The 27457-nt window shown below is 42.1% G+C and overlaps 1 protein-coding gene and 1 long non-coding RNA gene across 6 annotated transcripts; one reads left to right on the top strand and one right to left on the bottom strand.

Annotated features, from left to right (window-relative positions):
• Nucleotides 1-372: 372 nt before the first annotated feature.
• TRMT61A (tRNA methyltransferase 61A) lies at nt 373-23201 on the bottom strand. 2 transcript variants are annotated; one of them, XM_033063421.2, is made up of 4 exons: nt 23109-23201; nt 20123-20487; nt 10159-10425; nt 373-1806 (listed from the first exon to the last, which is right to left on the bottom strand). In XM_033063421.2, the coding sequence occupies exons 2-4, from the start codon at nt 20451-20453 to the stop codon at nt 1478-1480; spliced, it is 927 nt and encodes a 308-aa protein (XP_032919312.1). In that variant the 5' UTR covers nt 20454-20487; nt 23109-23201; the 3' UTR covers nt 373-1477. The 2 variants fall into 2 exon arrangements, with proteins under 2 accessions (XP_032919312.1, XP_032919313.1); XM_033063422.2 differs by having other exon boundaries at nt 23095-23191.
• On the top strand, nt 22645-27447 carry LOC116998080. Of its 4 annotated transcripts, none has more exons than XR_004418298.1 (4): nt 22645-22925; nt 23951-24129; nt 24622-24761; nt 26778-27447. It is a non-coding gene; the product is annotated as an uncharacterized LOC116998080 (long non-coding RNA). The 4 variants fall into 4 exon arrangements; XR_004418299.1 differs by lacking the exon at nt 26778-27447 and adding an exon at nt 25628-25886; XR_004418297.2 differs by lacking the exon at nt 26778-27447 and adding an exon at nt 25625-25886 and having other exon boundaries at nt 22647-22925.
• Nucleotides 27448-27457: the final 10 nt, after the last annotated feature.

Below are 27457 nucleotides of genomic sequence, written 5' to 3' on the forward strand. Positions count from 1 at the left end.
TGCAGTTGTAGGCCAACTTACATAACTGATTTAGCTGAACAGAATTGCTTTCTGCCTTTAATCTGCTCAACAGTTTATCTGTGCAGCCGTGATCGGTTGAGCTCTCCTTAAACCATTATGGATTAGCGTTCTGCTGTAACACGTTAAAAGCTTAGCTTTGTTTATTTTTGTCAAGAATGGGGGAGGGATATCAGGTTAAATGTTCAGGCAGCAGTCTGTGAATGGCTGTTTCTCTTGCACAGCAATCGATACACTCAGGTACTGAATGCAAGGCACAGCTAAATGCTTTGAGTGGCAGCACTAGTGTCTGGAATAGGAATATTAGTGAACTTACTATTAAAAATAAAATAAGAAAAAAGAGAAGGAATTTAATAAATTTGCATGATTATTTTAATGTATAAATACAAAATGTAATCCAGCATTCAAACAGTTCATCACACCCATCAGCTCTGTATGAAAGACCAAAGAGTAAATGATCTGAAAACTTAATTAATAAGGCTGGTTGAGGATTTTACTAAGTTTGCATTATTGATGTAATTTGGAGACAGAAATCCTGCCAAAAGCAATCTTTCTGTCATTCAGCTGCAGGAAAACAATACCCCATAATGGAAATAAACCACCAAACAACTGGAACCTCATCCACACCACTTACAAAGAGGTGCTCAGATAATATTAGCCAGCTGTTCAGTTAATTTTCACAGTGGATTCATCAACTATGCAAGTGGTTGTTCCATTAGAACACGGTTGTATGGATCCAGGTTTCAATTTCTACTACAAACTGACGAGCACAATATACCAATTTAAATTAAATCCAACAATTACCACACTTCTTTGACCTCTGTGTAGTCAAAATGATTTGCAGATGCCAGCCTGGAATGGAGTAAGAGGTTGTATTCCTGCATGCTGCCAGTAATCCTCTGGAACCCTACTCCAAGGAAACACTGATTCTGTGAATAGTTGCGCTGGCAGCCCTGTAATCTTGGAACTTTCTTATCTAAAAATGGAGGAAGTAGGCACTTTCACATTCTTCAGAACAACACAGATACTAGAGAAGTTTAAAAAATAGTGTCCAGTGTCCAGTGGTGGACAAATAAAAAAAATAAAAAACCCCCAAAACATAAACCTGGGAAAGTAATTCAGAAAAAAAGAAGGAAAAAATCCAACTTCTTTGTAATTTGTCTGTTGTTTGTTTTGCTTTCTTATGAGAGATCTTAATTCTGCACATTCCAGTGAATGGCCATTCGCTATTAATTTATCTTTTTTCTGACAGCAAGTGGAGCACCATTCCAGAGTTTCAACATTCCCTTGATGCTGCTCTGCTTAATGCTTGTGTGCTATTTAAACAAAGCATATTCCAACCAAATCTGACTATATATGGAATTCCCTGACAAGTAAAACTTTGGATGCCATACAAAAAAAAGCCATGAAAACAGAATGCACACAAACTCCACTCCAGACTGCACTAACTGGGCATGTACTACACCAGGCTCTTGGTGGCAAAGGTCAGGTAGCCAGTGTGCCCAACCACCTCCCTCAGTGGCACGCCACTCTTGAACTGCACAGTCCCTTGCTGCAGATTAGCACACGGGCTACCTTGGTGTGATGGGCTGCTGCTGTCAAAGCCAGTGCTAGAATTATCCTCAGCTGCTTTTCCAAGGTCAGGGATTTGCAAGCTAATTGTCCTTACATTGTACACTCGGAGCAGAATTTCCAAGGTGTTAATCTCTGTAAAACCATATTCTTCCATTGCTAGGCAGGTTCTCTGAACTTGTTCAATGCAGGGGGAGAAGGAGCAGATGCGGCCACCTGCAAAATAAGACAGGTAGTGGAAAACAGGGCAAAAGCCAAAATGAAGCACTTTTCATCTTTTTTCAAATTCTCCCAGATGCTCATGAAATTACAATCATACAGACAAAGTGACAACATTCTTCAAGAAAATCTTCCCGAGACAACTTTGTTGGTTTAAAGTGTCAGCACAAAATCAAACATGGACAACTCCACAGGATGCTTCAGACCCTTTAAAAATGACAAGAGCAACTTCATACATCTTCCACATGCAAAGTTGGCATCGACATTTGCTCACAGCATAACTGTTGAAGCTGATCCCTTTGGAGCAGGGACTCTTTAGGAATCACTCTCCATGGCTCTGGGCTGAGGCACCAAACTGCAGCTGGCACGTACACAAAGCCAGGAGTCATTCTCCACACGCCGCAGAGCGCTGGAGCCCAGCGCGCGTGCACACGCCCCTGACAAAAGCGGCTGTGTTTGGTTGAGGACGATGGTATGCGTGGACAGAATAAAGGGATCTCTCCAGGCCATAGATGGAGTGCTGTTAAGGCTTTACCCTTTTAGTCAAGCTGACTAGCATGTCTCCTGAGCATTGAAGTTTACTGGATATCGTATCGTGCAGGCTCACAGTAAATGCTGTAAAGCTCTAGGACAGGACTTTTAAGTGACCAACTAACACTTGTCTCCTTGTCTGTGCACAGCTGTGATTTTTGATTCTTAATACGGAGTATTAATAGGCCCCCTACACCTTTCTAAGTGCTACAATGTCACCTTAACAGCTGAGAATAGAACGATTCAGATTTACTCTGAAAAGCCACAGCCAAATCAGATCAAAGAATTATAAGGACACTGTCTGCCACAAAGCCAGGGCATGTGCTTTCACCCAGGACACAGTGTCCCTCAAGGCAACTGCCCTTCCTGAAAAGCTTTTGTGCAGGAGGAAGGAACACTGGGCAATGCAGCTTCAGCTGTTGTTTCATTTACTACAACTAGATGAAAATGCCTGCTGACCTGATTTGCATTCCTTCCCAGTCCTCTCCTGGGCTCCAGTCAAACCTTCCAACACCACTCATCTAATGAGTTAAAGAACCCGTGCAAGCCAGAGCAAAGCATCCTGCTAAAAATAGAGGCAATGCTGGGACTACATGAAGCCTGCTTTATCTCAAACTCCCCTTTTTTTTTCCTTTTTCGTTTCTAAAGCCAGATCTCTAAAAAAAGAAAGCATCAGGTCTGAAAGCGTCACTGTAGCTCTCTAGTTACTGTGCAGCAATGATGTGCTGGGTACTGCCTGGGGAAGAACACTTTCAACAACCATTAATTCACCATACGCTAAGTAAGATTTAATTTTAGTCCTCAAATAAAGTCTCTGCACCAAGGGGTTCTTACCATGAATCTTCAGAACAAAGTACCCTGGACAAGTAATTCCCTGGAGTGACAATTAAAACTAATAATCACCTGCAAAATTAATGCTGGTATGTGTCTTTATAAACCAAGTCTGTTGATGCTGATTAAATCACACGCCCAGTCCATCAACTGCCATAAAATTAGATTTGTATGTTCATCAGGATGGCCAGCACTACCAAAATGCTCCTAAATCTGACAGCTAATCTTTTCTGGCCAAAGAACTTACACACTTCTACCATGCTTGCAGATGTAAAACAGAAAAGCTCAGGAAAAAAATTCTGTTACATAATTAGAAAGCTACTATGATGCACGCATGTTACAAAGAAAGAATTTATATTCTTATTGTGTAAGGAACTGAACAAATGTCTGATTTTACTAAATGTCAGTTCACAATAACTCTTTGTTTGCAAAGCAAGAATCTGCAGGGAGACCAGAGACTACTACTTCATTCAGGCTTTTTGGTTTTGAGGCTTCATATTGCAACAAAAAAACCAAAATATATTTACATTTACAGTAAGTCTGTTCTTATTTATTCTGACTCGAAGGGTTTAAAGACATGTTTAGGCTTTTGAATTCACATGCTCTGGATTTACAGTCAAAAACTCAAAGCCTGCACACAGCTGTTGCCATACAAGCAGCAAAGCCACCTACGGTTCTTGTCAAGCCTTCAATTAAAGGCAGAGCACCCTTCCTCTTGCCTGGGGCTGGTCAGCTGAGCACAGCACATCAACACCAAACTTGGTGCAGATTTATCAGGCTGCCTCCTCACAACTGCTGGGGGAAGCAGGGTTACAGAAAACAGGCTTTCACGCTTTTTGGTAAGGAAAAAAGCTCTTGCTTGCAGTAGCAAATATCCAGAGGGCAAGCACAAAAAATAATGTTCCTTTACTTCCTGCACTGCTGGAAGTTTCTCAGGTGTGAAAGATGAGAACTGCTGGTATTCCATATAACTGAGACCATCCAATGGGTTTTAATAGTTCTGTCAATTTTGTTTTGCCCTTTCATGCCTATTGTTCTCATTATTTTTATACATCCCTCCCAAATAAATATACTTACAAAGGGCTTAGAAGCAAACCCATCAAGCATCTGTCCTTACAGATCCTAACAAGTGGGAGAGAGGTCCCCTCTGCTTTTTCCTATACCATCAGGTAGGCCAGATCTGACTTGCAGTTACAGGCTGGAATGACTTGATTAAGCACATATTAGGAGCAAAGTTTGGAAAGCTACAATTAGCAGAAGGCTGGAAGGCAAAAATGAAACTGCAGTTCCAGACTGCGAGAGGCTGTCTAAAATAGAAACATTTGGGAAGTTTCAATTCCTATGGTGTGTTTAGACCAGCAAAAAAAAAAAAAAAAAAAAAAAAAAAAAAAAAAAAAAAAAAAGAGAGAGAGAGAAAAAAGTAAAAAGGCAGCACTCAGAAGGACATGGTCATCTGCCCCAGGAGCAGAAACATTGTCATCTTTAACAGAGCAGATCCTTCTGAATTCTGCACACTGTGGGCTGCCCTCTGTACCCGGCTGGACTACCAGCTAGGCAACACCCCTTCTGTCACAATCACCAAACAGATATAAATCTAGATTTCAGCATTCAGAGTTCTCAGACTCTTTGAGAGCCCTCTTGTCCTTTAGACACCAAGAGGCTTTTACGGCTTAAAGAACTTGAATATGCATTGCTTTATCTTGCCATGCCAAGGATTCCTTAGTGAAGAAAAGACATGAGCCTCCCTCCCTCTCCTCTCCTCCTGGGGCACATTGCTCTGTCTGTGGATCACAAAGGGGTGGACTAGACTAGAGAGCAATGAAAACATCTGAATGGAAACCTTTTTGTACAAATTGGGTTTGTCTTCTTTCAGAGCTCTCCTTTTAGGAAAGCTACCGTTCCTAAAATTTGGTTAATGAGATCTGTGTGTCATCATAAATTGATATAGTAATTATGAGAGATTAATCCTGTTCACATTGGGAAGCTGTGTGAGCTTTTTGATCTGAAGAGCTGTCTAAAAATGTGTTTATTCATGTATAATGCATCTGACAAGTGCTACAGTTGAGGAGAAGAGAATAATGAGGTTGCATGAAAGACTTAAGGTTTTTTCTAACTTCAGTTTTACAGGGAACAAGTTAGTTTGAAGCATTAATGGAGAGGTTAAGTGTCCTGAATCCATAGCCTGGAACAAGCCCACACAGTCCTGGCAGTCATTGTAAGCAGCAATAGGGTCGAGAGGACATGAAAATGGAAGTAGAATTCAGACAGGAATGATCAGAAAAGAGAGCTTAAGGGAAGGGGGAAATAGAAGATTTTTATCCACATAGCATTGTACATTTCAACCAGTTGTATCTAATTGGTAATTGAGGGACACACCATTGCATCTCTACAAGAGGCCGGTGTCTCAAAAGTTGCCAGAATGTTCCTGCCCAACACCAACAAGCAATTTTGTTTCTGGTTTGTCTGAGCAAGGACTAACATCTCTACCAGTTCTGCTTAGCTAATAAGTGTGTTTAGGTTTCAAGTGTGGAAAATCTCAGTGCTACCAATTGACAAGAACTCCAATGTGTACTTAAGGTAGAGAAAACACGTCCAAGAAATGTGCTCTTATTTTTGTAGGTTATTGTATGTGTCACAAGTCCTCTGACAGGTTCTTTCATCATCCCCGTATTATTCAGATGATGCACATGCAATGTAGTACCATTAAGGGAAAAGGGCAGTAATTTTAGAATGATTCTGTGACATAAAGAATACAGCACAGCATTTTTACCTCTGCAAAAGAACACAGCTTGGGTTTTGGGACTTAAATGCATTGTCATAGTTGGAAGATTACGTTACAAAGATCTCAAGGAAGAAAAAAAACCCACACAGTCATTATCATTGTGCAGGGGTGAGGCAGGAGAGTCACTGAGCAGCATCACAGTGGCATTTACTCTGTGCTAGTAGGACACTAAAAATATTGTATCTGCAAAAGGGGACAGAATGTCCTTTAAGTGCGTGTGCTCGTGGGCGATTTGATGTAGCTTCCCTGACAAGTGAAATTAGAGGATTTGGCTGTTGGAAGAAATTAAAGGATGTTTCTTGATTCAGAAAAGAGAATTTTCCTCAAATCACTTGCCAGCTCATTAATAGGGAGCTTGATGTGATTTTCTGCAGATGTGACCTTAACCTCTGCACTTGTAGGTGCATGATTCAAAAGGAATTTATTCCTGCTCATTATTATGGGCTGGTAAAAGCATGTAACAAAGAATAAAAAAATCAGTTGGCTCCATACTGGGGAAGAAAACCTAACAACTTTCTTTAAGGACCCTTTCATCTCAAACTACTTCCTTCAAATTGTGTAAAAACCAGTAGCTTTGGCTGGCCTTCCACAGTGAGGATTTTGATGCAGGAATCCTTCTGGTTGACTCTCTACATGTGAAAGAATCACTTGTACTTCAGGGCAGACCCACCATGTGCACCTGACCTACCAAGCCCTAAAAGACCCAAGCTAGAAATGAATTAGTAATCTAAGTACTTCCCATGGTAAGGGACAGAAGCTGCTCCTCAAAGCCACACCTGGGTGGTTTAAAACTGGGACCATGAATAACCTCTGGAGCTCAAAAAAACAGCCAGTGAGGCTTCCTATATAGACATGGAAGTGCAGAGGCCAAAAGAGGGAGATGTTCAAAGAGAACTTTACCTGCAGAGTTTTGGGGGGAGAACTGACAGCATCATATTATCTGATTCAGGTGTTATTTCAAGGATCACAATTTGACAAACTCATAATTTCGGGGCTTAATGATGTTCAAGAGTGAATGGAAAATCTGAATTTAAGAGTAAAATCTTTAAAGAAAGAATGGAAATAAAAGAGAGGTGGTTTTAATAATTTTGTGACTCAGACTGTTAAACACCATAAGGAGCAACTTAAAATGCAAGAGGCTAATCCAACCTAATATATAGCTGTAATTTTCCATCCCCCTACCTGAAAATGTAAAATCTGTATGAAAATTATTGTACCGGTGGGTTTCTCCCTCATCTTCCACAGCCTTGGAAGAAATAGACAGTATTTATGAGAGTAGAGTAGGTGGGTGCAGAATTATATTCAAAGCATTACAGTATTCAGCTGTGAAATGACTGTGAGTCAAAAGTTTCAGGGCATTTAAGAACTGCAGAATATTTCTGTTACCTCACAATTTTCTCATTTTCTTAGTTTATAAAAATGTACCCTCAAGGGGTTAATGTCAACATTGCAAAAACCACCAAGGTCAGCTATTGGGAACGCAACTATGACTACAGAACAGCATTAATCAGCAGATGCTGCAGAAGAAAAACAGTGCAGGTCTGGAAATGAAAGGAAGTTCTGCAGTGCAGCAGTGCCTCAGAGATGCTACAAGCAGCATTTCTGCTGGAAGTGTGAGTGGTGACATCAGCACAAGAGGATGCAGCTGAGATACAAACCTGAACAGCAGCAGAGAGCATCACCAGAGAACAAGAACCTTCTAGTCACAAACATACCGAGCTATTTTATTCTTTCAGCTCTTCAGAGGCTGGCAGTGCTTTAAATGGGAGGCCAAGCTGCTCTAAGTAGTGTATTTACAGCATACTGCAAGGCATAACGTGAGTGATAAATGTGCTATGTAAAGAGGATCATTAACACCCAACCTACCAGGAGCGGCAACCGTTCAGGACCTTGAGCTGAAGTAGAAGAGAAAACACTGATCTGATAAGGCTTTGTTAAGGTTGAGAACTCTCCCATATTGTCTCAGCTGAACTCTCTATCTCGAGTATTGAGGTTTTAAGGAGAAGAGTAGCTAATGCTATATATCGACTTTGCTTAGTTCTAATTTAATTCAAAATACCTTAAGACTTTAGGGACTAAATTACCACTATCTGGCAGCACAGCTGTGATATTTGCATGGCACATCACAACAAAACCCACAGTGTGAATGGTTCAAATGTGACCCTGTCCAGATCTGAGACAGAGGGTGTGGACAGAAAAGAGGGAACTCATTTCCTGCAGTGATGCTTTATCACAACACAACCCTGGAAAAGGGCTGAATAACAGCAGAATGTGCACAAGCTGTACTGCAGAAGAGGTTTAACTCTTTGAAAACACAACATAGAAGCACTACTAAATTATCTGCCTGTGGTAGGGAAAGGGAAGCAGTTACAGATAACCTTCTGCAATTTTTTAGATTTAACAGCACTAAAAAAACCACAACAAAATTACCCGCATGACTCAGAATAAAACAGGAAAGTGTTTAAGTTTTTATATATTACTACTACAATCAATCATATTTTGCATGAAAATAAGTTTTTGTTTATATGCAAAATAGCAAAATTTTAAAAATGCCCCCAGTCAGTGGGGTATCAAGTTCCCCAAAAGAGGAGCCTTAGACCAGCAGCAGATCTCAGACATGGGAGGCTGGTTGCAGCAAAAACTGCAGCAACGATCAGCAACTTCGCCTTTTGAGTGGTTCATAAAGTGAATGATGCCACTTCACAAACACAGAAATGTGGGATTTTGGAGTCTTATTTATATTGCCTAAGCAGATGTAACCTCGCAGCATAGCACAGAAAAGCATAGCCAGATGGTACGGCCGGTTTGGGACCATAATACATTTTCTAGGATTTCAAATGCTGGAGTGAGACGAGGATTCAAAACTTGGAACTGTTCAAGCAGCCCTGCTTAGTATTCTAAGCATGCACCACTTAAATAATTCAAATTGGACTGCGCAATGCAGCGCCTTCTAAGCTGGGAAGTCAGCTGAGCGTTGCGCTCACTAGATTAGATAATTTGAGCATGGGAAGGGCATTGTACAGTGCAGTGATTTTTCTCCCTCCCAGGACACACTGGAAAGCTGCTACAAATTGAGCTGTAACCATTGAAGGTACAGAGTGCTAACAAGGCTCACTCTATTTACTCACTTTTTAAAGAAAGTGTGTTATGTGGGTATCACAAAGCTTTCCAGAAAATTTTCAGTAGTAGCTGAGGTAGCCCAACAGCAGGGCTGGTCCTGACTCAGCAAAGCAGTGCACACTCAGTGACCTTTAAGAACAAGCTTAAAGCCTGTGATTCCAAGAAGACTTAGCAATTCACTTGAAATCCAGCCTGTGGTTATGTATTTTACAAAGAACTGGGCCTTGGCACATAATCAAGTTTTTTAAACTCATGTGCCAGCATGGACACTGTTCAGCACTCCATGGTCTCCCAATTATAGAAGCCACTTTTGTAGATGGAAGCAATTTGGCAAAAGTTAGTTCAGATCCACACAATTATGACATTACTTGGAGGAAAACTTATTCCAGGATAAAATAATCATTTATTCACTGAAGCTTATTTTTCAGTAGGGAAAAGAGGTATAATAAAGTGATGAAATCTGTGCAAAACCACAACATCAGTTCCCTCTTGCTGTCACAATCCCAAAGTAACTGGTATAAGCTAGAACATCCTTTATGTTCCATTCCCACTGCATCCAATGGCAAACTTCTCACTAGCTCCAACCACACAGATTTAGGACATAAACTGGCAAGCATATTTAAGTGCGACCACATATTTTTTTAATATTACTGTTGGGGCGCTCTGTTAAATAGGTACAAATCTGCAATGGTTGATGTGAAGTGAGGCTGAACACCTTTTATACAAACATCTTTCCACTGAATTGCCAAAGAAATTTGCTTTCAGCAGTTACTGTTACTTCTGCTTCCCACACACCTCAGATCTAGCAAAATGCACTTGAGAATGGTTCAAAGGAGTTTTTATAAACTGCCCATGCTAATTGTAGCAGCTCTCATGGGCCTGCAGGAAAAAATTGTTCTTCTCCTTTCAAATCTTCCACAGTAAATTGAATCTGCCTTTTGAAGGTTTTACAGCCTTAAAAATGCCTGGAGACTGACATTTGAGAACAGTGATGACACAAGGCAAGGGAGCACATCTAGTGTGTGGCTCAAAGGCAGAGATATGTGCACAGTACTTCCTGAACAGAAAGAGAAAAATGCAGTTACCTTCAGCTTTTAATGCTGACTTTGCATGTCCTATGGCTTCCCATGGAGATGGAATGTCTAGGAACACAGCATCTGCAATGTTTGAGACCCCAAAGCCATTTTTGCAGACATCCTGGTTGATCACTGTGACCAGGTGCTCCACCCCGTGCTCCCGAAACTCCTCCCGCGCCTTCTCGGCCCTTTGCTGGTGGAACTCCACCGTGTACAGGTGCCCAGTGGGAGCCACGGTCCGGATGAGAGCATGGGAGAGGGACCCACTGCCTGTACCTAGAAAAGACAAACAACTCATGAAATTGATTTTGTCAGTGCCAAACATCAGAACTAAAGTCTTCTGCGTTAGTCTTCCTTCTTGGAACACTTGTTCAAAACTCAAATGAACACAAACCACTGATTCAGCTGCCAAAAGAGAACAGTCCCTCCTTCACGAAGAAGAAGGGACTAGGTGACCTAGGAAACAGTCTTCCGGGTCCTCAAAGCATTCATTAAAGAAATCTGGCAAACACAGGATCTGTCCTATCTCCCTGGAGCAGGAAACTAATGCCAAGGGTCAGCTATAGCTCAACAACTACCACTAGAGAACATGAGAAAATAAATGCAACAGGAAAATTCAGGGAAATTAACTGGAGAGGTTTTGTTCAAAGTGTCAGACTCTTCTAGGGTGAAAAAAGATTAAGGCAAATTTTAATGGATTTTCAAAACCTCATACTTCACTAAACAAAGAAAATATGTTGGCATGGGTACATGCTTGAAAATCCTATTAATATCCATGCAAACAAATGGCTGTCAGGACACAGTTTGCTGTGCACAGATCTCTTAAGAGACATCCTCAACTCCCACTGGAATTACCCAAAACTAAGGCCTCTTGGCTCCTTGCAGCTACACTGATTGAACACCTGTTTTCACAGGTCACTTACACACATACACACCTACACAAACTTAACTAGTCTAAAATATCTGTCACAAAGTTGCAGGTAACTACAATTGCTACATACAAACAAGGACTGACAAGACAAAGATTTTTTTCCTTGTTATAGTTTGATAATTTAGGAAACCTACTTTAAATGATCCATTGGCATATTGAATAGATGAATGACTAATAACAAAGATTTTCACTTAAGAAAACACCCATATACCAATTCCCATTGCAAATTAGTCACTCAAGTGGCATTTAATGGAGTAACCCCTCAAATTCAAAACCCCACAGCAACCCCAAATTATCTGTGTTTATTAATTCATGATTCTTGCTTAGAACACATTTCTCCTGCAGAAATAATATCTATTTCTATCTATTTTCAATGACTGTTCAGCCTGAGGCAAGTTCTTTCAGCTAACATAAACCTTAAAAAACTTATAAAGGACAGAAACCGAAGTACAGCATCTCAGAAACAAGTAGAAAGGAAATTAATTAGAGGGCACAGGGGCTGGTACAGTGGCTTAATTGGCGCAGTACTTTCCATAATCATACAGGAAGTCTGAATTCACTGGCAGATCCCAGGTTCTTGCCCTCTAGCCACATAAGGGGAGGAACACTGCTGTGGCACTGTATTTAATCCGACAGCTCTGAAAGGGGAGACATTCAGACTGTAAACAGAGCCCAGGACCCATTTTTGCCACTGGATCAAGCGGCTGCACCGTGGAATCGGCACCGCTCCTCTGCTTCCCTCTGAGAGGGCTCTGACCCCAGTGGGCAGACTGGCACCCCCCTGCAGCTTCAGCAGGGAACATTAGAGAGGGAGAGAACACATACAGATTTTTGCACTGGCTTCAGAGAGGTCCAAGAGAAGAAAGAAACTTTTACAGATGTGCATTTAATAATGTGAAAATACAGGCATTCGAGGCACCGTTAAAATAAATCAAAGAAAAAGCAAAACACACCTACATGGGCTTACATCAAAAACGATCCTGTCACAGCACTTGAACGATCTAAATATCAAAATGAACTTTTCCCTGGTCAAAGGAGTAATAGTAGCACAGCAGCCATGTGGTTGTGAAAACTCAATGGTATATGTGCATAACAAAGAAATACTATTCCACTGATATGTTTTTAATGACAAAAACAGGGAACTATTGCTCACGGGTTGCTAAAGACTGAAACCCTGCCTTTACATTTCATGCCAAAAGGGAGGATTACACAACTGAGAAAATGAGGGAATTTAATTGTTTTACCTCTCAAATGTGTAGCGCTGCACACTTTCTGCATCTCTCTCTGCTAATCTAAAACAGGCCTGGGCTGTAAGCAGAAGAGGGAGGCAGCTCGTGCATGTATCCAGTTTCCTTGTTCATATTCTTCTACATTTTTAATCACTTTCCTTTTAAATCTACTCTTCAAAACACCACAGAAAATACCATTTGTCTCCTCCACAGGAAAACCATTAAGATTTTTTGGCTTCTTTTCTAAAACTCTTCTCTTATTCACAAACACTCCAAGCCAAACCCTGAAATAAAACCAAGATGCTGGAAGTCACCACTTGCAGGTGTATTACAATCAGAGCTTTTGTTAAACAAGATTGCCAGGAATTATTTATTGTTGACTGGCTACCACAAACATGAGAACAATGCATATGTATCACATTTTAACATATCAAATTCTATCACATTATTATTATTAATGGGAGTATTTCTGAAGATGCTGCCTGCCTTCTCTGTGACAACACTTTTAAAACGGCAGGAAATAAGGAACAAGATGGTTATGAATCACCCACTATTGTAAAATCTCTCCTTGATAATATACTCTGAACCCAGACATATGACATGATGATGACCCTTAACTCTCATGTGCCCAATAGATCAGCACATTTGATGTGATCCATTAATATGAGAGTCTGGCATGAATCCATATCTGCCACAAGCCCTAAAGCCCAATCAACACTGTCTACACAAGGCAGGGGTTCAGCCCTATGTTTTTGTGATGTTGTAGAAGGGGAAATTAATGTTTATATTCACCTTCTTCCCTGCAAATCTGCAACATTAAACATTTCTGTCCTTCTCAATTTCTCTTTGTTTTTACTTCAAAATCACCACTGATAAAAAGCAAAATATGACTCAATGACTCTTAGGCATCAGTTTGGAATAAGTTCTAGACAGGTACAGGTTTCCTCAGGAAATGAAAAGTATCCTTGGCATGATACAGAATCAGTCAGGCCAGCAGCAAAACCAGAAGAGTACTACTGCAGATATACTGGAACACTACCAAACCAGAAATTGTATACCTGAATTACCTGTATACAAACGAACCAAAAAAAGCCTGGATACTCAAAAATTGCTATTTTGCATCAGAAGAGGCAAGATCAGAACTGGAAGAACTTCAGGGGATTTTCTTTCTCACAAAGGTGCAATGAAATGCCTGTGTTCCTGATATGACCCAGAAAGCAGAAGACAAGAAAACTAGACCAACTAATTAATAATTCTTACACCAGGATGCTCCCTTTCTGACAGCCTGCACAATAAACAGCCTTAGAAACTGTTTGCTCTCTGCCACAGGACAATGCCCACTTAGCTACCATGTTTTAATCATGAATGGACTCTATAGAACAGAGGTAAAACAACAATTCAAACTGTACTGAAGACAACCTTAACAGCACAGTTGCTGCTTTAGAGCTCACTTAGGTGAGCACTTATGTCATTGCTAATTTTCACTTGGAAAATGTGATGCTCTTTTACATTGACTGTTCTGTGATCTCAAACATCTTAGTCAAAAAGCAGACATCTGCATTGCAGGCATTTAATGAGGCACTGCAGGGGCCCCAATATGCCATACAAAGCTCAGCATCTGAGGAGCAGCACTGTGCAGGGGATCAGCACAGTGTAAACCAGGAATGGGCCCCACTTCAGTCCAAAGGCAGGAACTGAGCTCCTGGGTTACACCCATGATTTAGGTGGCCCTTATGGCCCTGCACACTGAGGCACTATGCTTTCCCTCTTGGGCTCAACCACACGACATTCCCCTTCTCTGATGCATATAAGCTCTAGGGGAGAGTTTTTGCCCCTCTCCCAAGCTGCAGTTTTAGGATTTCAGTCCTAATAAGTGGACACCTATATGAAACACTCTAGCTCAGCACCTACTCGTACTTCCTTCTGATTTGCAAACAAGCAAGTATTGATCAGATGAACTTCTCAACTGCCCTGACCTCCAACAGATCTGTTCTTCTCACTCTCTGCTTATTCAAGTGTCAGGTATTCCACAGAGAAGCCTCCACACACCTCAGGCATCTTGAAACAATGTACATGTTAAAATAATTTCTCAACTTCTCAAAAGTTATAATGGACAGCATGTGAGCTGTTCAAAAATGAAGCATGTTATTTCAGCACAGAATACTGCCAAGACTGAGTGTCACCATGGCACCAAGCACAGTGGTTCACCAATATAGAATACAAAGTGCATTTTACACTGTTTTCTGTTTAGTCTGGTTTCCTTATTGCAAGGGTATTTGTCTTATCTTCTGCAATCCTACCCATGCCATGAATATAAGTGACCTGATTCTGTGTTCCACTACATTTTCTCTTTGCAGGCTGTTGCTTGGCTTGTCTTCTCTAGAAGTTTCTCATCATGGTGCTTCTTTTTAAAAAAGGAGCTACGAATTGTCATTTAGGATCTACAGATGTTTACAGTGGTGCGTAAGTAAAAGCATTTTGGAATAAAGCTGAATAAGCTCTTAAGTGCATAAAAAGGTTCATATTGCCTGGAAACAGGAAAAGAGGAAAGTATGCAAAATGTTATTTAATACTGGGTGCCTAAAATATCTAGTAACATTTTAACAGAACTTAAGTTTCTGATGCAAAATTTGGCTACCTAAGACATTCTGAAATGAGTAAATACAACAAAACAATGACAGTGTTGCTCTATTTGTCTCCTAGCTACACCACTTAGCTCTAGCAAATAGTAAGATAGGTCATGAATCAGCCATGAGAACGGAAGGAGCCTCAAAACCAACAGAAAATTAATCTTGAGACAGAGCTAAAAACTCCACAGCTAAAATCTGTCAAGAAACACTGAATAGACAAAGACTGCTCACTGTACATGACAAGTTGGTGTAATGACTTATAATGAATACATGAAAAGATGATAGCATTGATAGAAATTAACCCAAATACCTTACTGGGAAGAGAGTCAAGGGCCCAAATCTTGGTAGCAGAGGTAAGACACAGGAAGAACAGGGACAGAGAGAAGGAAGAAGAGAGGGAGGGAGAGAATTTCAAGGAGTTGAACTGATGGGTGAAAGAGAAAACACCTAATCAAAAAGTTCACTCTACAGTCAAGAAGTTCCCTTTACAGAAAATTAGCTTATCTGCCTATCTGTCATGGACACCATGCTGAAGCAGGCATCTTAATTTTAGGCAACAGGCTGGAGGTCACTGCTCACTGACCAGACTGAGGAGCTGAATGAAGGTACTAGGAAGGTTTTCAAGGCTGGCACTGCCTACAAAAGAATATGAAGAATTAATTTTTCTTTAGAGAGCAAAGAAATAAATTTTCCTTAGAGATTCAAAAGTCTGAATTTTTTAGAAAGGAATCTTCTACAGAATGGACATAATATGGTTAACAACATGGTTAGGTTCAGAGCTGCATGAGAAGTGTGCTTGGTGGTCAGGTGAAATTATAAGATCAAAGTGAGTCCAGAAAGTCTGGAGACAAACCCTTTAGGGTATGAACAGCAGTCCTCATCAGTTACATGAACAGCCACAAGTCTGAGTACTTTACAGTGATGCCTCATGTGGTCAGAGGTTTGGTTTATAGAATCATCATAGACTCACAGAATGGTTGGGGTTGAAAGACATCTTAAAGACTCTCTAGTTCCAACTCACCTGTCTATGGCAGGGACACCTTTCACTAGACCAGGTTGCTCAAGGCCCCATCCAGCCTGGGCTTTAACATCTCCTGGGGTGGGGCACCTACAGCTCCTCTGGGCAACCTGTGCCAGGGCCTCACCACCCTCACAGTAATGGGTTTATTCCTAATATCAAATCTAATTTACTGTCTTTCAATTTCAAGTTATTACACCTTGTAAAATTCCCTCTCCACAGCTCTCTTGCAGCCCCTTTAGGTACTGGAAGGTGCTATAAGATCTCCCTGGAGATCTCTCTTCTCCAGGCTGACAACCCCAGCTCTCTCAGCCTGTCTCCCCAGGAAAGGTGCTCCAGCCCCCTGCTCATCTTCATGGCCTTCCCTGGACTTGCTCCAATAGATCCACATCTTTCTTACTGCCCCTCTGTTGAGGGCCCAGTTCAGTGCTTTGGTGTGGCAAGAGAATATTATGGTTTATGACATTTGTACTGATGAGGCCTTTCTATGTTATACAAGGATCAGGTTTTCTAATTCTTCTCTCACTTTAACATGAACAGCTGCTAAGAGGTAGATAAGGGCGACATTACAAAACACAGACATAATTAGTTTGGGCTCATTCCAGAATCAAATTAATACTTCCAAACTTTGGTCTATACTTTACACTAAAAACAGAACTGCAAACAATTTAGATGTACTTATGACACAAAAATAGTGAAGACATGAGGAGTATTTGTCAAAAAGTCTGTAAGCACTTCAGAAGAATCATAAGCACACAGCTGACTTGCTGGGACTGCACAATAAACTCTTAATCATTTATTAAGTATCCATTAATCATTAAGTCCTCATTAATTTTTTATGAGTGTACTCTTTAACAAAATCTATACCCAGGCTGTGAGTTTGAAAATTTCATAATTGTTTTTGAGAAGCTCTCCTGTTACTCCTTCTCTGAGAAACCATGAGAACCCAGAACAAGGCTCTTAGCCTTCAGAAATCCAGTCCCACAGCTCAGAAACCCATTGCTGTGTAGCAGTGAATAGGGTTTAGAAATTTTTAATTTGGGATTTAGCTGAAGGGAAACAAAAAATCCAATTAACATTTTCAGTCATGTGAGTCTGATTTTGTGAATGCTGAAGGATCACTGGGATGGTGGTTAAAGTACTTTTGACTAAATTACGTTTTGTCTAAATACTACGCTCCATCGAAGCCAAAATATTTCTGAGATTTATCAGATTAAATGAGGTTTCACATGCTGTACTATTAGGACAGACGCTCTTTTACATCTCACCATGGAGAGAGGACAGTAAAAAAGCCTTGATGTGGGGGGACTGGAAAGAAGGGGATTTTGTCTGGGAAAAGTATTTGAAAGGTTTCATATTGGTTCCAGTATAGTATTAAAAATAAATGTAAACCCCTCAAAATCAGCTGTCAAATAGAATTATTATCCTATATGGAGCCTACTCTGGGAAGTTGACATCAATATTAGATTTGGAGACAAAAGAGAAAGATTTAGCCTATTTCTTTACCTAGGCATTGTTGCACATGCAATAAACACAAATGGGACTATTAGAGTTACCAGACAAGAATGAAACTTTCTACTGTTGGGCCACTCACAGCAGGTATTTAAGCAGGTATTTTTTGAGTTTCATACTTTTGGAAAGACAGGGCTGTTAAAAATTGTATCCAAGTGGGGAATTTCTCAGAGCAGGGACCAATATTTTAAAAAGATCTTAGCTCTAGTAACAATGCTAACAGTTTTAAAACTCAACATACGTTTATAAATTAGAAATTAGCAGAAGACAGAAAAAGGATCATATTCCTACACCTCTGTCATGAAACATCAGGTAGATGCAGAGTCTCCTTATAGCCTCCCCAACAGAGTATGCCTGGGTCATTTTAATTATGCATGTGCTGCTGACAAGCTTGCTCTTTATGTATTTATTAAAGATGATTAAACATTGTAAAAACTGTATTAATATGTTTGTATCTTTTAGGACAAATCATGACTAATCGATTTGAACGATACAATAAAAGTGACATGAAATTAATCCTTATGATTATTCTACTCTATTTTTATAATTACATAAGATCACATGCATAAGATCATTTATACTCACAGCCTTTCAACATGACACAGAGTATATTTCATCTTACTTCTTCAATCATTTCTTCTCACAGTTGTGGAGACCAATTAAAAATTCTGCTAGCTTACAATTGCTAAATACAGGACACACTTCTACAGTAGAGTTAGTAAGACAAGAGGAAAAGAGCCCACCTTTTTTACAGAGCTCGCTTTGCCAGTCCATACAGCAACTGTGTATCTAAGTTCAAATAATAAAAAAGACGTCTGTGTTAAGTAACACTTACAATACACCTGAACTCAGCACCAGCAGGAAATAGACACAAGTTTTACTAAACTTGAGCCTGATTTGCTTGATTTCCTCTCTTGTTTCTACTCATCACCACTGGGCTGGTTCTGTCCAGCCCACACAAGGTTAATCCAGAGCTAATGATTTTGGATCACCAAATACCATCGAATTTAGGATGGCACCAAAGCAGGCTACATCACCACACTGCAGGCTCCACTTGTCAATATCTGTCAAGTTTTTAATTCAAAGTAAATCTGCAGTAACATCTCTTGCTTCAAGGTTAGCCAGTTGGATTTGTTGCAGTATTCTCTCTTCTTTCCTGACTCTGTGAACAGTGAACCTTGCAAGCAATACAAGCGTAACTACAGCAGTAACACTGTTCACTTTGCCTGGAAAGCTGAAGTTGCAATACATTGGTAGTACAAGCATTAAAATGGACCTGGTGACAGTTTCCCCTTAGCAAAAAGGACTGATTTGTGGCTATGACTTTTGACTCACAACATTTTTGGAAATCAAGTGTTTCCATTTCTTAGCTGTTTAGATAGGCAAGAGATTAAATATTTTCATCCTCTCTAGGCACCTTTGACATTATTGAAAATATTTTATGTACAGCTCTGTACATTTGACTAGTCCAAGTGAGACAGGACATGGAGCAATTCAAATCTCTCCCCCCCACACCCCTCGAATAATTTTTTGTTTATTTTTCTCATCCTGTCTAAACATAGCAGGGAGAGGAAGAGCTGATGAATTCAGAAACTTCCCATGACAAAACTAAAACCATCAGATCATCCTACAAACCGAATTACAAACTCACAGGACCCAGCTATTTTCACAGCATCAGAGGCTTCTGCAGAGAGCTTTGCCTGCTTCAAGTGCTGCTGTACAGCAACTGCTCGGTTCTTAAGGGGTGAAACTGGGTGCAGAGATAAGTGGTGCTTCAGCTGTGTTAGAAAGTGGTCATTATGTCTGAAAAGCTGCCCAAAATTATGCATGAGTGGGAACAGGAAATGGTAAACGCAAGAAAGTACAGTGCATCACAGTCCTGTCATGCTGATCCTTTGGCACATCTATGCTTGAGAGGGAAGGGTATGAAACTGCTTCATAAAAATGTTCAAACAGCCAGAAAAAATAAGGACAAACTACCTCAGTTGCTATTTCTCCAAACTACAGAGACTCACTCAAATCAAGCAAGCCTCATATTGCCTGTAGTAATAAAGACATTATAATAAACTCTATGTAACCAAGAAAACATTTATGTAAATTTTTACTCCTTACTTCCAAATTAAGCAAAATCATGAAAGCTGTAATAAACTAAACCAAGTTTAGAAATAAAACACAGCCCTGTGCTCAACAGTATTTAATCAGTGATTTTGTTTGAGGCTGTGGTGCTACAAGTAGATTACACTTGAGAAGAGAATGAAATTGATGTACTTACACGGTACCATATATAAATATTACCAATTTATTTCTCTTATTAGCTCATCACCAGAGTATCTTTCACCAGGTTATCTCAACTACGTCCTCTAAATCTGCAAATTCAAGGCCTGAATTTTAATTTAAATCATGTATTTACAAACTTTTTTAAAGTACTTAACAACAGTTTTAGAAAAGGGGATCAATTGGCATCAATTTTTGAAGAAACAGCAGCTGTTAACATGTGCACATAATATAGAATTCTTCAACATGCAGGCAGGAAAAATTGTATCACAGCAGAAAAAAAGTGCAACATTTTGCAAAATAGAAAGAAAACCCTGGTTTTTTCATGAAAGTGTTGGTGTTAGTTCCTAATAAAGGATTTCAACACAGTAATTATTACCTGATTCACATACTATGGAGCCTGGCTTCAGTTCCAGCATCATGGTGATTATAGAGATGTCTGTGGAATACAAAATCTGTGTCCTGTGTGGGAGATTCATGGTCCACAGTTCTGGAGTTGGATGAAGAATGAACACCCATCCTCCTTTACTGCAGGTCACTTTGGAGCCATACTTCTTGCCTATGAGGTCTGTGGAATGCCTGATGACCCCATACTTAGTCTGTGTTACAGTGCCATGCTGGACTTTCACAGGAAACATGGACTCGTGGCCCAGGAACACAATAGCTGTGTCGCCATCCTTTATTGTATCTCCATATTCAACAAAACTCATGGTGACAATCTTGTAGTTGGCCAGTGGTTGTCACCTAGAGAAGAATAAATATGTCAGGAGAGTTTCACAAGACCATGATGGAGCTAAACCTGCAGACATAAACCCAAGTAATTTTATTTTCTCCAATACAGAACAAAAGCACACTGTGCATATAAGATGCCAGCAAGAGAGCTCCAGAATGTTCAGGGGACCTGCCCTCCGCTGTACTCTTGATCCAATTACAAACAATGGAAGGATCCCACAGATTTGAAAATAACAAGTATTTTTCTTGGCTTATGGTACCTTTTAAAGAAAAATCGGGAAATACATTGTCATTTATTCAGCCTGGTCCACAATGCTACTGCAGGTTAGTACCAATTTCAGCACCCTGTTCAATTACAGTTCCTGAGCACTCAGAGCATGTTATTAAGTTGCAACTTCTACTCCCATCTTCTTGCTTATTTCTTGGTGATTTACAACATAAAGACATTCTGCAACTTGCCTGGACCTCAATCACCAGCTATTGAGACCACTAACAAAAGTATACTTGAAAGTTTTCCAAATGAACGTTTAGAGATAGGCTAAGGGCATTAATTTATGCATAAACTTGACTAACTAACTGGAAAAAAAAGAATGTTGTGGCCTTTAATTTGCCATTGGGGGTGCAAAGTAATTGTCTGGGAAGTGATCTCTGCTGCAGCTAAATGTAAACAACCATTTGCAAGCTAATGCCAACAGTCGAATCACTTCAGCCCCATGGTCTCAGAGCTGTTTTAGAGAATTACAATTAAATTTTGATGGCTTTGAGAAGACAATCTAGAAATCAGAAGGCAGCTTACAATGAAACCTGACATTGCCTTTCAGATAAAGCAGCTAACTGTCTAAGCTGCAGGTTGATCTGTTCATGCAAGAATTGTTTAATGAAGTAATAGGGATCCCAAAGTTAGAAATTAAAGCCTGTGACAGAAGGCTTTGAAAATCAGATTTCTGATATACCATTCCTGGCAGAATCAAAAGCAGAGTTACTTTTAGTTTCAGAATAATGACTGAATTCCAGCATTTTGGTGTTGAATGTTTGAAAGTCTTGTCCTGTTTCATCATTTAAATTAAAAACCTTCAGTTCTCAAAGTGTAGTCCGGTGTCTGTAGTCTGGTTCCTGCTTGGAACTCCATGTAGCTCAATTTGCTGTTAAGCAGCTAATTTATAATTTTTCCACTGCACTCGCTGAGGTTGATAAACAGATGTGTTTGTGGCTGAAACTTCCAAAGCTTATGACATGCTTATTGTATAAGGTGCTCAGATGCCAAGGCAGAGGAGGCTTGTCTGGACATCTGGTGAAATAGTAGGAAGGGCATCCCATAAATTCAGAAATGTATACATAAAGTACTTTGTGAGATAGAACAAATTCTGTCTTTTATAGCTTCCACCTTATGATTATGTTCATATCTTAATCTTTCACAAATGACATTTATAGTTCTCATTCCAAATACTTTTAATCAGTGCAGTTTTCAGCTCTCACAAGTGTCATTTCAAAGGATCTCGAATGGAATTCATTTCTTTCACAGTATTTACTGCAGTTACACCCATGTGAACAAGAATCCTGTAGCAAGTCTGCAGGAACACTGAGCAAATTCCTCTCCCTTTGATAACATCAACTGGCTCCCAGCTTACTTGCCTTTCTTTGAGCCACTACACTTAACATTAATGGCAGCCAACAGTCCCAGCAGTGAATCACAGAATCATCAAGGCTTAGAAGGGACCTTTAAGATCGCCAAGCCCATCCATGTCAGAGCACACTGACACCCCAAGTGACACATTTTTCAGGCTCAGACCTCCCGTCCCACATATTCATACATTTGGGGTAAAATTGGCGTCTGTGAGGAATTTTGGAAGTTTCTTTGCCTTGCCCCCTTGTCAAGGAGCACAGTGAGCTACAAGCACTTGCAGTATTTTCAGTTCCCTGGCAGTGCAGAGGCTCCGCTCTGTTACATCTCCCCGGGCAGCACGCAAGGCACTGGGGCAGCAGCGCTGTTGCCACACGGTGTAAGGGGATGGCAGTGCTGGCAAACGGACACGGGGTCAGGGTTTTTCTCTGGGTTTGCCATGGCTGCAGCGACCTAAACCAAACGCCCCAGGCGATCCCTCGCAGCTCACAAATAAAACCACTAACATGATTCTTCAACCACAAGCCAGGCACATATGTCTCCTCCCTGACCAGCACCACAGAGACCTGGCAGGCTGCCCCTTCCCCTCCCGAAGCCCGGCTGCTTGGCACGGGGGCAGGGGAACCTCCCGCAGCCGAGGCGGGCACAGCCCCCTCCCCGCCCAGGCACACGCGGGCTGGGGAGCCGCTCCGAGCCCCCGCTCGGGGGTGACCCCGCTGCCAGGGCTCCCCTCAGCCCCTTTCCTGTCCCGAGGGCGGTAATGCGGCTCCTGGACCCCAGCAGCGCATCAGCCCGACCCAGCGGAGCCGGGAACCTCAGCTGCGGGCAGGTGAGAAGCACGGACTGGGCAGGGAAGGGGTGAGAGGCGGCATTAGCCTGCGGGGGAGCAGCGTTAACCCGTAAGGGTCCCGGGTGGCAGCTCCGCGGGGACGGAACGCCCTCGCCCCAGCGCCCCGCGTCCCCACGGCCGCCCGGGACGGCAGCGGTTCTCCCCGTACCCTGAGCCGTTTACCTCCCCAGCCCGGCCCGGCGTGGCCCGGCCCGGCCCGGCTTTCCTCACACGCGGAGCCCGCCCAGCGCCTCCTTCCGCCTCGGTCGCAGGCTGCTGACGCTCCCGCCGCCTCCGCCCCCGCCAGCCCTGCCTGGAGCCGGCGAGTCGCCGCCGCCTGTGCCCGGCGCGGTCAGACCCGGTTCCTGCAGCGCTCCTGAGGCGCCTGTCTCAGCCCGTCATGCCCACAGCTCCGTCGAGGCGCCCGTTCCCCTCAGCCCGTCATGCCCACAGTCCCATGGAAGCATCCATCCCCCTCAGCCCCATCGAGGCACCTGTGCTCCGCAGTCCCCTGCTCCCCGTCCTCTCTGCGCTCCTTGCTGCACCCTGAGGAGTGGGGACGGCCACTGCCCACCCTCAGCAGCACCCCCAGGCACCCGGCGGGGTGATCCTGCCTCGGGCAGCTGCCCTGTCAATGAAACTTGAGGGGTCCCAGTGGGTCAGAATGAAAAACCGCGATGGGACTGATAGCCCCAGTGGGAACTTGGCATTCATCACCCATTGAAGGTGTGGGCTGTCTCGAGGGCCATCGCCAGCAGGGATGAAGCTCCTTGCCCAGGGAATGACTGCCTTTGCCATTGGCACCTGGGCCTTGCCTCCAGCGCCCAGGCAGGCAGCTTACAGAAAGTTCCACATGCCCTTCCCCCCAGGCAGCCTCAAGGAAAGGCAGCTCGAGGCCAACCAAGCTCTTCACAAGGGTTTCATAAGGCTGCAGGAGAAACCACACTGTGGGCTCAGAAGCAGCAGAATTGTTATCTAACCCCCTAACAGCATGGTACTAACTCCTACTTCTGTCTCGTGTTTAGGATTGAAATGATGTGGAAAGCCCTGCCTGCCCTGGTGGTACGGGGGCTGTAGTCAGGAGGCAAGGAGAAGCAAAGGAGGAGAATATTGCCTCATCTTCTGCTCACAACAAGCCCAGGCCACCTGGCATGGGAGCGGTATGGGCATAGCAGGGAGCATGTGAATCACCCTGGACGTGCAGGTAGTGTTCCCAGCTAAATCAGATAACGCTCTGTACTGTGCTGCCTTCACCAGTAACCTGTAATACACAATAATGGAGAAAAAGTCATCCTTTCACAATCACAAACCCAGTAACGGACAGCTGTTTAGATGATGATCTGTGATTTTTTAAATTATTGTGGTTCCATGAAGTATAAGGGATTTTTTCCCATTAGCTTCACTGAGAACATATTTTTTGTTATGGTGTTGACCTGCCCATAGCATAATTGCAGTAGTCTTTGTTAGTTATGAAACTCTTCTCCATCTAATCTAAACATAATGTATGCAGTTTCAGAGGTTTCTTAAACTGCAAACTCCTACTCAACTGTTTTTCTGACTGGCAATCATGGCTCTACTGTGCCTTTATATTTGCACCCACTTTGTTTAATTTTCTGTCATTTTTAGTGCCATTGGTTATATTTGTCATTGTTTATGTTCTCATGTCCTTTCTTTCCCATGATGGGCTGCTGTTCAGATCACTATGGGCCTGACTGTGTGCAGTGACTGAGACACTCAGCAACTCCTCATTTCCACAGGCACTCAGCTCACTGGAAACAATCAGTAATTTTCAACAGACTGCCTAAGCAGTGAGAAAAAATGGACTAAGGATTACAAGTAAGCAAATACATATCAAGTGATAAATGGGAAAAGAAGTTTCATTTGACAAGTTAAGCAGATGGAGCTATGGCCAATTTCTTTAATCTAGTGCTACATGAGTGTTATGTTTAATTTTCAAGTGGTGTTTAGTTGTAGATTAGGAATTGGAAACAATTCAATTGTTCACAGCAAACCACTTTCTCTTGCTGTTTCCTAATTTGGAATATTGTCCTGTGTTTCCAAGATGATGTTTATCCCTTAATTCTTCAGGTTCATATTACATTCACACAAGTAATTTTGGAAGACACATTCACTAGCTAACACCCATCTCCTCTTGCACTTGTACACCACACAACACTTATAATTAAGCCTCTTAGGAAGTTAGCTGCATGGCCCATGATTAACTTCCCTTAATTCTTCATTGTTAAAGCTCAGTGCAAAGATCTCTGGAGTAATCAGCCCACCTTTCCAACCGGAACTGTAGCATATAAATCAGTATTCACTAAGATACCGTCCCAGCATGGAAAGTGAGTATTGGTGCTTTTATCACAGTCTAACAGGCCATACGGGCTCATCCAAAGCAAGTGTTTCCCAGCAGATGAGGCAGATAAAGCAGGTGATCAGAGGCTGTTGACAAAGGGCACAGCATCTGTAATTAAGTCACTAGGGAAGCTGGCACAGAATGCTGTGACAAAGATAGGATCCAATTTACACACAGCTTTCAGCAAATCTTAACAGGCTGTCTGAGTAAAACCCAGCCACTTCTGACATACTGCATGCTAGAAATTTGTCAAATAGTGGTGAGAAAAGGAGAAAGATTGGATATATTTTAGTGATTTTATGTTCCTGACTTTCTTTCCATGTCCCCATGTTCTTTGAAGAAGAGGTGTGTGTTTGTGTTGGAAGTGCTGTAATGTGTGGCACACTGAGACTTCTACCTGCTTACCACAACTGGTATTCCCTGTTCTGCAAGACTGGGAGAAAAAGAACGTATCCAATGAAACGGATCCTTGGATTTTGGATCCTGAGGTGACCTTGACTCCACAAATCTCCTGAACAATTAAATTACAGAACAGTTGATTGCTTCTTTGTTTGTGTGGCAATAGATTATGGAATAAGATAAAGGGAGCCTTCAGAACCTACCCTGATTGGCTTATTTTTTTTCTTTTGTAGAGAACACCCCCACAAAAATATGTCATAATGTAAGAAAATGGTTTTAATATATTTCTGTTCCAAATAAAGAATAGAATATTTGTGGTTTGTATAAAAAAAATCCACACTCAGAATTCTATGTTTGCAGCTGAGGTAATCCATTAATATTATATTTATATTGTAATTTATTGAGGACTCTAGGTACAACTTTATACTTATAGTAATTTAATACTTGTTTAGCCATGTGTTATTTGCAATTTACACTATTCTGAAGCATGAGCATTGTATGAAACTATTAGTGTGTAGGGGAAGATTTTGTGAGGTTAAAAGTGCAGAGGAGACCTAGAGAGAGGATTTGTTCTTTGATCCGGAAGCTGAGACTGAACTTGCACAGATGCCGAGCCCTTGGCTTCTCCTGGAGATCTGTGTACTCAGCATCTCAGTCTACCAGACCTGGAATAACTCGGAAATCTGGATGGCTGCCAAACACAGCACATTTTTATTTGATGCAGTCTAGGCTTTTTATTTTGCAATGATTTCCTCTATACGTATATTATTATTTGTAAGTCCTTAGCAGTTCTGTAAAGTGCACATGCTTCGTGTTCTTAGGGTGAGGGTACTGGTCATGGTGCTGAAAGGATTGTGGTGGGGAAAGAGTTTCTGGTCATGTCTCCTGACAGTCACAGCTCATGTCAAGGAAAGCAGCTCTAGGACTCAGATTCGCACTGTCATGGATAAGTACACTCTGTTTGGACAGGAGGATAAACACGGGTTCTGCTGTGAGAAACACGTCAGAGAAAGATAAAGATACTATTATGTAAAGGTGAAAGTCAAACCAAGATATTCACATTGTTAACAAATTATTATTTCTGCAAACACCAGGATTTTCAGCTGCATCTTAGCTTTGGGACAAACCCACACGTTCCTACAAAAAGACCAGTGGAAGTCACTATTTTCATGAATTTCAGGTGAGCTTTAGATGGGTCAGATCCCAGAGTTCCTGTGCCTGTCTTTAGCAGGAAATCACCCTCTCTCCAGTAAAAGCTGATTTTTTTTATTTTTTTTTTGGCACATGACAAGAGCAAAGGATTCACTGCGATTTACACAATCACCCTACTTCCTTTCAAATTAAACTGTAAAACGAGCCCACGGTTTCGCAGGTGCTGGAGGCGAGGCGCAGGTCCTCCCTCTGCAGAACCAGGCTGCCGGGGGCTGGGCGCCACATCCGCAGCCGCCTCAGGGGCTCCTGCCAGCTCGGGGCCACTTGCCACTCACAAGGCTCACAGCACGGCCGGTGTGTGCACTACAAACCCCTTATTTTGGGACAATGCGTTATCAGACCCGTGTTTGAACCCTCCACCGAGGGGTTGGCGAAGGTGTGAAGCCTGGCACAGGCCATGCTGGCGTGCAGTGGCACCCCTTGGCCGGTGGCACACGAGCCGCGTCCCCGCCCTCACGGCCGCACTAACGGACAGCGCCGGGGCCGCCTCAGCGCGGCGACACCGCCCCGGGGGGTCCCGCCCCGCCAACCGACCTCCCCGACGCCGAGCAAAATGGCGGCA

This window comes from Catharus ustulatus, chromosome 6 (assembly GCF_009819885.2).
Source record: "Catharus ustulatus isolate bCatUst1 chromosome 6, bCatUst1.pri.v2, whole genome shotgun sequence".
NCBI lineage: Eukaryota > Metazoa > Chordata > Aves > Passeriformes > Turdidae > Catharus > Catharus ustulatus.